The sequence below is a fragment of the Panthera onca genome, chromosome B3 (assembly GCF_046562875.1).
Source record: "Panthera onca isolate mPanOnc1 chromosome B3, mPanOnc1 haplotype 2, whole genome shotgun sequence".
Lineage (NCBI taxonomy): Eukaryota > Metazoa > Chordata > Mammalia > Carnivora > Felidae > Panthera > Panthera onca.
Window position 1 is genome coordinate 99,599,064 of NC_138344.1, and position 12,765 is coordinate 99,611,828.

At 37.4% G+C, this 12,765-nt stretch overlaps 1 protein-coding gene across 3 annotated transcripts in view; it reads right to left on the reverse strand.

Moving 5' to 3' along the window:
* The window catches only part of TXNDC16 (thioredoxin domain containing 16), a 136,381-nt gene that overhangs the window by 80,911 nt on the left and 42,705 nt on the right, over positions 1-12,765 (reverse strand). For all 3 annotated transcript variants that reach the window (XM_060619850.3, XM_060619852.3, XM_060619849.3), the window contains exons 7-8: positions 8,515-8,636; positions 908-998 (exon numbers count right to left, since the gene is read on the reverse strand). In XM_060619850.3, the coding sequence (XP_060475833.3) occupies positions 908-998; positions 8,515-8,636 (213 nt within the window). The remainder of the gene's footprint in view (positions 1-907; positions 999-8,514; positions 8,637-12,765) is intronic.

Consider the following 12,765-nt stretch of genomic DNA (forward strand, 5'->3'; position numbering starts at 1 on the left):
TGACAGTTCACGAACAGATTAATGTAAAAAGGAATACGAGCTAACTTTGTACAGAGTGGTAAAAACAGAACTTCTCTTCTCAGGAACTTAATTCTCTGCCTACCCACTCCTCTCAAAAAACCATTTCACTTAATCTGCTTTCTATGCTCTAACCTCTAAATTTACAAAGTTGTAAAATGTCTGGGGTTTAATTAATTGCGTATAGTATATCAAACAGTCACTGTTTTCTGAGAGGTTAGCAAGAGGGCTCATTAAAAACTCTTGCATGGTGTAAGTCACAGAATCACCATTTTACTTTGCTTTGGGTTAATTTTCCTGACAAGCATTTTAAAGCCACATCTTTAAAATACATGGCTATTCCTTGTATCTATAAGTACTAAAGAAAAGAAAAACTTCAACCCTAGTTTGCCCAGGCAAAAAGTCAAAAGAAGGTCTCAACCTAAAATTGTAAGCTAGAAACTAGACATGAAAAGTAAACACTTAAAACGTTCTGCTCAAAAACTGTACTTAAATATATTTAAGACTATTCTGACAAAATAACTTACAGAATTCTCAGAAAGAACTTCTGGAGCTTAGTTATGAAAGCTGTTATTTTATCACCTATCTGATCACTGTGGGAGATGTAATCCTAAAATACACTTGGCCACTCATGGGATCACATCTTGTGGCTTATCCATTTTGACTTTGTTCACCTTAGCCTAATATTACCTCTGTATATTTAAAATCATTTTCAGACTGTAGAACAGCAGACAATAGTAATGAAGGGGATTTCTGGTTTCATTTATATATTCACATCTGCTTACAATTCCTTTCGGGTAAGTCCACAATGTGAGTCTGATGGAGATGTTGAGTAAGTAATGTAAAAGAAGCAAACTTAAAATTGTTCACATATGCCTCTTGTACTTACCCAATACTTTCCAAAAGGGCAATTTCCGTGGTCAGGACAAACTGGTACGTGGTCCCATACACAAAAGCAGCTTCCATGACCGCTCTATGCTCTGAAGAAGAGATAAGGGAGTTGGGAGACATGAGGAGCCAGTTTGTGTGACTCTCTTCTGAATATTGCCCTACAGCCTTTTAGGCTCTATTATAAAGAAAAATCCCTTGTAGAGATCCCAGTTGGGAAAATGCAGGCAGTTAAAGCAGTTATGAAAAGTCTATTCTATTCAAGGAAAGAGAAGAGTTAAGAGGGAATAAAAGTGAGTTATACTTGAGAATATAACATATGACAAATCTGTACAGTTTTTTCCTTGTAGTGGGGGAGAGACTATGCATCTACCATCCGACTTTTATGTATTTTAGATGTGTATATGCCTGCTTATTGTTTCTGGCTTGGTTATCTTTTAATCAAACTTATTCTTATATATAGCTCAAAAATAAACAATTCCACAAAGCATATAAAGAAAAACAACAATTTCTCCCCATTTTCAATTCCCAAGAGACACCTGCTTTCAATTCTCTCTCTGTTTCTTTTGGTATTTACCTCCAAGTCTTTAAATGACATTCTCACACTCTTATTTCCTGATTTTGTTAAGTGTTATTGCTATTACCTATTGACTTCCCACTTTGGCAGATGACAAATTAGCTCTTTCCCAAAACCTCACTTCACAAACATACATATTTCTATCCCCTCGATAATCCCAATATAGTTCTAATTTTTATTAGCTCAAATATCAGTATTTACATGGTTGTAACTCAGCAAATATTATTTACAAGTGAGACATAGGGTGTAAAATGAACATTTCTCTTTTCTCGAACAACTACCTTTTCCACTGGCTATAACTTTTTAATTTCTACTTAAATTTCTTTCTAAATTCTTCCACAACTGGCTAATGCTCTCAATACTCCAAACAGATCTGGCACACTATTGGCCTCCTCATCCTGGAGACATTTCTGCACAGCCTTCTGGTTTGCTGCAATGTAGACTACTGCAACTTGATGTGCTGCATGGCTTTCATCCTGGGAACTCACTTCGTCATCATCCTAGGAATTCTCTTACTCTTTCTCTTGTGTTGGGTCCTTTGGCCTGTTACCCATATCTTCTTTCTTTTTTTTAAATATGATTTATTGCCAAATTGGCTAACATACAGTGTGTACAGTGTGCTCTTGGTTTTGGGGGCAGAGTCCCATGGCTCACCGCCTACATGCAACACCCACTGCTCATCCCAAGTGCCCTCCTCAATGCCCATCACCCATTTTCCCCTCCCCCGCCCCCCATCAACCTCTAGTTTGTTCTCTATATTTCAGAGTCTCTTACGATTTGCCTCCCTCCCTCTCTGTTTATAACTATTTTTTCCCCTTCCCTTCCCCCATGGTCTTCTGTTAAGTTTCTCAAGTTCCACATGAGTGAAAACATATGATATCTATCTTTCTCTGACTTATTTCACTTAGCATAATACCTTCTAGTTCCATCCACGTTGCTGCAAATGGCCAGACTTCATTCTTTCTCATTGCCAAGTAGTATTCCATTGTGTGTATGTATGTATATATACATATACATATACATATACATATACATATACATATACATATATATATGTATATGTATATATATATATATATATAAATCACATCTTCTTTATCCATTCATCAGTTGATGGACATTTGGGCTCTTTCCATAATTTGGCTATGGTTGAAAGTGCTGCTATAAATACAGGGGTACATGTGCCCCTATGAATCAGCACTCCTGTATCCTTTGGATAAATTCCTAGTAGTGCTATTCCTGGGTCATAGGGTAGTTCTATTTTTAATTTTTTGAGGAATCTCCATACTGTTTTCCAGATTGGCTGCACCAATTTGCATTCCCACCAACAGTGCAAGAGGGTTCCCGTTTCTCCACATCCTCGCCAGCGTCTGTTGTTTCCTGAGTTGTTAATTTTAACCACTCTGACCAGTGTGAGCTGGTTATCTCAGTGGGGTTTTGATTTGTATTTCCCTAACGATGAGTGAGGTTGAGCATCTTTTCATGTGCCTGTTGGCCATCTGGATATCTTCTTTGGAAAAGTGTGTCTATTCATGTCTTCTGCCCATTTCTTCACTGGATTATTTGTTTTTCAGGTGCTGAGTTTGGTTAAGTTCTTTATAGATTTTTTTTTATACTAACCCTTTATATGATATGTCATTTGCAAATATCTTTTCCCATTCCATCTGTTGCCGTTTAGTTTTGTTGACTGTTTCCTTTGCAGTGCAGAAGTTTATCTTGATGAGGTCCCAGTAGTTCATTTTTCCTTTCAATTCCCTTGCCTTTGGAGATGTATCGAGTAAGAAATTGCTGTGGCTGAGATCAAAGAGGTTGTTGCCTGCTTTCTCCTCTGGGGTTTTGATGGTTTCCTGTCTCACATTTAGGTCCTTCATCCATTTTGAGTTTATTTTTGTGTATGGTGTAAGAAAGTGGTCCAGTTTCATACTTCTGCATGTTGCTGTCCATTTCTCCCAGCACCATTTACTAAAGTGACTGTCTTTTTTCCATTGGATACTCTTTCCTGCTTTGTCAAAGATTAGCTGGCCATACATTTATGGATCCATTTCTAGGTTCTCTATTCTATTCCATTGATCTATGTGTCTGTTTTTGTGCCAATACCATACTGTCTTGATGATTACAGCTTTGTAGTAGAGGCTAAAGTCCAGGATTGTGATGCCTTCCCGCTTTGGTTTTCTTTTTTCAAGATTACTTTGGCTATTTGGGGTCTTTTGTGGTTCCATACAAATTTTAGGATTGTTTGTTCTAGCTTTGAGAAGGCTGCTGGTGCAATTTTGATTGGGATTGCATTGAATGTGTATATTGCTTTGGGTAGTACTTACATTTTAACAATACTTATCCTTCCAATCCATGAGCATGGAATGTTTTTTCATTTCTTTGTGTCTTCTTCAATTTCCTTCATAAGCTTTCTATAGTTTCCAGCACATAGATCTTTTAAATCTTTGGTTATGTTTATTCCTAGGTATTTTATGGTTCTTGGTGCAATTGTCAATGGGCCAGTTTCTTTATTTCTCTTTCTGTTGCTTCATTATTGGTGCATAGAAATGCAACCGATTTCTGTACATTGATTTTGTACCCTGCAACTTTGCTGAATTCATGTATCAGTTCTAGCAGCCTGATGGTGGAGTCTTTCAGGTTTTCAGGTAGAGTATCATGTTGTCTGCGAAAAGTGAAAGTTTGACTTCTTCTCTGCCGATTTTGATGTCTTTTATTTCATTTTGTTGTCTGATTGCTGATGCTAGGACATCCAACACTATGTTAAACAACAGTGGTGAGAGTGACATCCCTGTCATGTTCCTTATCTCAGGGGGAAAGCTCTCAGTTTTTCCCCATTGAGGATGATATTAGCTGTGGGCTTTTCACATATGTCTTCTATGATGTTTAGGTATGTTCCTTCTATCCCGACTTTCTTGAGGGTTTTTATTAAGAAAGGATGCTGTATTTTGTCAAATACTTACTCTGCATCTATTGACAGGATCACATGGCTCTTACCCTTTCTTTTATTAATGTGATGTATCACATTGATTTTTGAATATTGAACCAGCCCTGCAGCCCAGGAATGAATCCCACTTGATCATGGTGAATAATTCTTTTTATATGCTGTTGAATTCAATTTGCTAGTATCTTGTTGAGAATTTTTGCATCCATGCTCGTCAGGGATATTGGCCTGTAATTCTCCTTTTTAGTGGGGTCTCTGTCTGGTTTGGGAATCAAGGTAATGCTGGCTTCATAGAATGAGCCTGGAAGCTTTCCTTCCATTTCTATTTTTTTGGAACAGATTGAGAAGAATAGGTATTAACTTTGCTTTAAATGTCTGGTAGAATTACCCCTGGGAAGCCATCTGTCCTGGGACTCTGGGAGATTTTTGATAACTGATTCAATTTCTTCACTAGTTATGGGTCTGTTACCCACATCTTCTTAACTGTTTTGCTCCCTTGCTCCCATTCTCTACCACCTTCCTGTGAGAGGATATAGGAAATACACGTTTTGTGAACTTACACTTCTGAAAGTGTCCTTATTCTATACTGTAACTAACTGTAGTTGTCTGCATATTGAATTCTAGGTTCAAGTAATTTCCCCTAAGAATTTCGATAGCATTGCTCCATTTTCTTCAGTTTCTAGGGCTGCAACTAAGAGGACAAATGCCATTCTGATGCTTGATCCTTTAAATGTATACACTCTTTCATTATTTCTGGAACATTTTAGAACAGTGTTAGTTCCCAATATTCTGAAACTGCATAATAAGATGCTTTGGTATGGCAAAGCATTCATCCATTCATCCATTATGCTGGGATTCAGTGAGCCCTTTCAGTTTGGAAGCTCAAATCCTTCAGTTCTGGGAAATATTTTCAAAGTATTTATTTGAAATATTTCTTCCTTTTCATTTCATTTTCCCTTTTTTCCTCACTGCCATTTCCAGGCAGTCATCTTCCTCTTCCCCGTGGATCTTCTACCATTTGAGTCAATTATCATCAGAGTATCCCCCTCACCATTCTGCCTTTGAGTGGTAGATGACCACCCCAGCCGGAGACAACTCCCCTCATTACACACACACACACACACACACACACACACACACACACACACACAATTGGCTTCTGTCACACTGTTACTCTCTCCAATACTACTCCCATTATAATCCTTTGTGATTTTATTATCCCCATAGATGATCCTTGCAAAATCCTAGCCTCTCAGTCTTTGGTCTTCTCTAGACACTTCAGTGATCTCTCTTCAAATCTACTTTAACTACTCACTGCTATGATCCTACTCCAGGCCTTGTAATAACCCAATCACTGCAAACCCCTCCAAAATCTCAGTGTCTAGCATCCCCAGCACTACCTCTTCTCTCCATAAATACACACACCCCTCCATCTCAAAGTTACTCTGTCTAGTACATAATCCTCCAGGAACTACAGTCTTACCATTTTCACCGTCCTTCACTCCTTCAAGTCTTCTCTTCCCTCTTAACCCAGCTTACATTCCATGGTCAGTCTTTATATAATCACTCCCCTGCCTGTCTGGCTAAAACACAATCCAGGTTAAATCAGCCATTCTGCCTATTCTGTACTTACACCTTTAAAAGTAAACATGGCTGGAGGGGGCAAAAAACAAAAAACCTGTTAGCATCACCATAATACTGATCTCACTTTAGATTACTGATATCAACTCTTATTGCTGCCTAGCAACCATTCTTTATTTTCAGGCCTTCTAAAACAACTATTTAATCTCTTCTCTCCTCAAGCTATCTGATGATTTTATTTCTAGTTCACTGAGAAAACACAGCCAATTAAAAAAGCAAAACCAAAGAAACTTCCATAAGCATTATATTTATCTACCCACTTAAAATTGAGGCCCATATTCTTTGTCTTCCCTCCTTTTACCACAGATGAATTTTCTGTGCTCCCAACAAAGAACCAACCCTCCCCTCATTCACTAGATTCAATCCCCTCTTGTCTACTCAGAGATGTTGCTTCAGTAATTCTCCCCACTTTTTCCTCCATGCTGTATTTACCCCTTCCTACTGGATCTTTCTTGTCAACATACAAATATGTTTCTTAAGAAATTCTTCACTTGACCCACATACTCTTCCAACCACTGCCCCATTTTTCTAGAAATTTCTTTAATGAGTCTCCATATTCACAGTCTCCCGTTGCTTTCTACCTATTCTCTTATATCCCCATTAGGCATTTACCCTTAGCACTCTACAGAAACTTGTCAAGGTCACCAACAAATTCCATACTGCTAAGAATGGTCAATAGGCAGCTCTTATCTTAAGTAACCCTTCAGCATCATTGACACAACTGTTCCTATCTCTTCCTCAAGATCTTGTCTTTGCTTACAGGGCATCTCTACTACACAGTCCATTCCTTCCCTTTACTGGTTCCTTCTCACTTCAGTGACCTGTAAATGTTGACAGATCTAAACAGTTCAGTCTTCTCTTTTCCATCTAGGATCATTTACTTTGTGATCTCTTCTGGTCTCACAGCTTTATCTCCCAAATTTATAACCCTAGTGTATATCTCTACCATCAAATGCAGATTAGTAATATCCAGCTACCTTGCTGATATCTCTTCTTGGGCATATAAAGGGTATTTCACAAGCATGATGTCCAAAAAGTCTAGAGCTTCCTCTCCAAACTATTTCCAATCTTCCCCACCTCAGTTATCAGCAATTTCACCTTTAAAGTAACTCAGGCTAAAACCCCAGAGCCACCCTTGTCTCTGCTATTTCTCCCTCACTCGGAATCTAATATGTCAGAAAATTCAGTTAGTCCTACATCCAAAATACTGCTAGAATTCAAATTTATTGCCACCTCCACTGCTCACACCCTGGTCCAAGCCACCCACCATCATCTTTCGCCTGCCTTATTGGAATAACTACCTAATTTTCCTTCCTTATTCGACTGTTGCTACTTCCAGTCTATTCCAAACATAGAAGTCAGATTGATCCTGTTAAAATATACATCAGGGAGTTCTGCTTCCACTGTAGCAATGTAAACCCTCTCTAGCTCATCCCTCTCACTGAGGACAAATAAAAACTATGAACAGTAACCTGAAAACCCTGAAATGTAAACAAAAACAGGCTGACTGTAGAGTATTATTTTACAAGTATATTAAATTCAGTGGCATGCTATGTAGCCATCAAGCTTTATGTTGATAAAAATTGTGATTTCCAGGGTGCCTGCGTGGCTTAGTCAGTTGAGCAGCTGACTTTGGCTCAGGTCATTATCTCACAGTTTGTGGGTTCGAGCACCACATCAGGCTCTCTGCTGTTAGCACAGAACCCACTTTGGATCCTCTGTTTCCCCTCTCTCTGCCCCTCCCTCTTTCTCTCTCTCTCTCTCTCAAAAATAAACATTTTTTAAACAGAGATTTACAATAAATGATTTTATTTCCTAGAGCATATGTGATTTTTAAAATATCTTTAACATTTTATATTAACATGATCAAGTTACAACCATTAACAAATAAAAGTCCTGAAAGCATAACTATACTTTGTTCATGTTTATAAACTTCTTTACTACAAAATTATATATTAATGCTCAAGATGATGCTGTCAGAACTATACATTTTTTTTAAATCAGGAAAAAGTCATAAATGGTATATATTAAAAAAGAAAAGCATTTAGTCAACATTTATCAAATACTATAGACTACTATACCAGGTACCATGAGGACTATAAGGAAATAAAAATAGTAATTAACACTTCCAGAGCACTACTATACGCCAGGAAATATTTTAATTATTTGAATTCATTTGGTCCTCACAATAACACTAAAAGGTAGGCGCAAGTTATTTTCACCATTTTACTGATTAAAAAGCCTAAAGTTACATTAAGTTGTCCAAGGTCACACTGTAAGTTGTCAGGACAGGGTATCTAACCTAGGCAATCTGGTTCCAGGGTTTTTTTCAACCACGATACTATGCTGCTTGTTTAAAGAAAGAAAACATACTAGTAAGGATGCCATTTTAAGTCCTTCAACATTCTCAGAGAAGTGTAGAGGCACAACAAAGATTAAAAGAAAAGCTCAATACCTGGTGTTCCGATGGCTCTTACATATGAGAATGCAATGTTTGCTTTTCCTTTCAGAGAATTTTCTATGTTCTGTAGGTCTTCCAGGGTGGTAATATATTTTACTTCATTAAAAAGAAGAGCACTGAAATAAACAGAGATGTAATTTGTAGAAAAATCTGATATATAGTTATCTAACACATATTTTGAGTAAGTTAAAGAACCTAATCAAAAAAAGAAACTTAAATCTTTTGAACAAATTATCAGTAGTAAGAACCTAAGCATTTTAATACTGATTTAAAACCACTCTCTCAATCAACCAGGAACAGTTGTGAGAAATGGTGCTCATTCTCCACCCAAACCACGTTAATATATTTAAGTTGTATTCACTAACATCCCACTCTGGTCAAAGAATCCCTTACAAATCTCTAAGCCTTGAACACATTTCAGCCCTTTACACATCTAAACTGAAGGTTTCTTTTCAGAGAGTATAAGGCTCTGCATGACCTACTTCTCCCAACTCTGTACTGTGTTACCATTCCTCAGGTCTACATACTTTTGGCACACCTGAGGACCTTTGCACACACAATTCTTGTTGCTGAAGACTATTCCCTCTGCTCCTTCTCACATATCTGGTCTCAGTTTAAATATCATTGCCTCAAAGAAACCATCCCTGTTGGTCCTATGTAAGTAGGTCTATAGCATTTTCTCTTTAACTTACATTATCTGATCCTTCCTAGTTCTTATCACAATTTATAATTGCTTATATATTTATTTACTTGCTTATCCCTGCCTTTCTTATTGAACTGTTTCCTTCTTTCATCAGGACCTTGCATATTTTATCACTATATCCACAATAGCTTAGAACATAGTACACTGTAAGTAAACAATCAATATTTGTTGAATGCATGAAAGAAAAAACAAGGTGGGAATTATTTATTCTCATTCATTTGAAGAAGTGCAAATCCAAAACAGAAAAAGAGCTTACTTACTCAAAAATACATTTATGGAATTGAGGAGCCGGGAACAGAACATAAAACAGGTCTCTTCATTCCTAATTCAATGATCTTTCCACTTGACCATAATTCTTCCAAATCATCTTTTCAGTGTATAGATCAGACTAATTAGTCATATTTCTTCATCCAAAAGAATCTCCTTTTTAAATTTTCCAATTCTGTATAAATTATCCATAACAACTCATTCCACTTAATCCCCGTGTGTGTGTGTGTGTGTGTGTGTGTGTGTGTGTATTTTTGTTAGGCTAAACTTAAAGAATTTTTTTAAATTGTCCCATGTTCATGTACTTAAATAAACTATTTCCAATAGATTAGTCAACCATGGTTTCTTCTTAAGGAAAACATGGTACTTTCTGCTTACACAACAGTTCTCAAACTTTTTGGTCTCAGGATACTTTTGTACCTTTAAAAATCACTGAGCCCCTCAAAGAGCTTTTGTTTATGTAGGTTATATCTATTTATAGTAATTAAATTATAAATTAAATAGAAGTTAAAATAGAAATTAAAACAGCAATTTAAAAATATTTGTTATTTATTGTAAAAATAATAAACACCACTGCATAGTAACACTTTATTTTAAAATAACTAAATTTTCCAAAACAAAACAAAAAGTTGGTGATAAGAGTAGCATTGTTTTACATTTTTGCAAATCTCTTTAATATCTGGATTAACATAAGACAGCTGGATTCCCATATCTGCTTTTTCACTCAATCTGTTGTGACATCACACAGTATATCATATAGACTCTGAAAACTGAATTCATAAGAGAATGAAAATGAAAAAGGCAAATAATGTCTTAGTATTATTATAAAACTATTACTTTATGGGTACCCTGAAGTAAGTACCCTAAATTACACTGGCTTACATCTACATTATAGATTTCTTCAATTTTTTAAAAGAAATGTAAAACTTGATATTCTGTAATTGCCAGGGCTCTTTATTTTTTTAAATTTTTACAGTTTTTTAAAGTTTATTTATTTATTTTGAGAGATAGAGAGAGAGTATGAGTGGGGGGAAGGGGCAGAGAGGGAGAATCCCAAGCAGGGTCCACACACTCAGTGCAGAGCCCCTGTGGGGCTCAAATTCACAAAACCGTGAGCCACCCAGGCTTCCCTCTGTTTTGTTTTTAAAAGAAATATTTACAAGGCATTACTCACTATATGCTAGATATTTTCAAGTTTTCATTTAAATTTAAATCCTCAATGGCATTATTTAAATATTATTTATTACACACACACACATACACACACATACACGCACACACACATGAACACACACAAAAAACAGTTTGAGGGATTAAGTAACTTGTGGAGGTCATAGTGACAGTCACTGGTAGAGCTGAGATTCAAACTCAGGTCTTCTGGCACTAAGGCCAAACTGTGCTATTATTGGCTACTCATAAATGGGAAACCAGGTGAAAAGGGAGGTATCTAATGAATAGTAAGGGAGTCTTGGTGGCAATTTGGGTTTTTTGCTGCTTATACATTTTAGCTAGCCTGTCCAGAATTACCTTTGAGACATTTCAGTCTGTGGGGAGGTGCCATCTAGTGAACTTAACTGAGCTACCATGTAAACTGTAAGCCTGGAAATTACATCTGCCCATTCACCTTTATTGCTCTAGCAACTCTAATCCATTTGCTTCAAAAACCGTATCTGGGAGTAGAAATCCCCCTAACCTTGCTTCTCAACAAAACTGGCAACTATAAATTAACAAAAGTCAACATTTGGGGGGCACCTACCACATGTCAGGCATAGTACTAAGCACTCCATGGTAATGGTAATTTTATCAGTTTGGGAACTGACCAGCTCTGAACTCCTCTCTTTTGCTTTGGGGATTTCCAGTTTTCTATGTATTCAAGTCCCTCCCACACACACACATCAAAAGTTAATGATGTCATAAACTTGCTCTTCTAGGCTTCCTGCTGCAAGGCATGGCCATAAGACCCAGGATCACTTACCTAACATTCTGGACCAGAAGCCAGTGATGTAAAGTATACGGGACAGTATAGAATTATTTCAAGAGGCAACAGAGCAACAGTCAGCTTTAAATGACAGGGGCGCCTGGGTGGCTCAGTCAGTTAAACATCTGAGTCTTGATTTTGGCTCAGGTCATGATCTCCCAGTTCATGGGATCAAGCCCCACGTCAGGCACTGTGCTGACAGTGCAAAGCCTGCTCAGGATTCTCCCTCTCTCTCTGCCCCTCCCTGCTGGTGCTTTCTCTCTCCCACTCAAAATTAATAAACCTTTTTTAAAAATGTTAAAAGCAGGAATGACAACAGTATCAATGACAGCCCCAGCACAGGTGACACCGGCTGTGGCATCTGACACTCAGCAGTAATGCGGCAGGTCATCCCCAGACTAGTTGTGTATCATGCTTTGACTATAATTTAGAGCCGTATTAAGTCTGAGTCCAGTTCTCCAGCCCTTCTAGTGAGCCTGAGATTTCCTATGTCCACTCCAAATCCTTTTCTGCTTAAGCCAGTCAGACCCAGATTTAGAGGCTTATAACTAAAAACACTCAGAAATGCACTCAGTCTTGCTTAATTTTCATAGCAACCATCTGAGATCAGTACTATCATTAACTCCATTTTGCAGATAAGGTCATGGGGCTTAGAGAGGTTACCTTGCCTAATGTCCCAAAGCTCATTAAGTAGTCATTATCCATGAGATAATAATAACCAAAACTAATGACATTCATAATCTAATGATCTCCATGATTGTTTCCCAGTGGCTTCCTAACTTTAATAAGTTTTTAATGTTAATTTCCAGAATATGGGGACATCAAAGGATCTCTAGGATCCATGCATAAGCCTGTGCTCTTTCATTCAAGTCACAAAGAGGAGAAAACTGACAGAAATGGGTAAAAGGAAAAGTCTGTCTTGGCATTTCCTTGTTTAATGATGGGGTAAAACAGCCTGGGGTTGCTCTGACCTGGGCGCTCTCCTTGCTCTAGAAAGGCATTCCTTTTGCTTGGCATTCTTTTCCAGACACCCTCCTATCACAACCATTGGGTACATAAGATATATAACCCAGAACTGAATGGGTGTCAAAAAAAAAAAAAAAAAAGAAAGAAAGAAAGAAAAAAAAAGAAAAGAAACTGAAGAGTCTATTTGACCCTGCTTTTGGAGCAGCAGGCATTCAGCCTTTTTTTTTGGGAAAAAAAGACTATTTTTACATTATGTTTCTGTCATTACTCAGATTCTAAAACGCCAGTAAAAAAGGGAATATTCTCTTCTATTTTCCCATACCAAAATCCC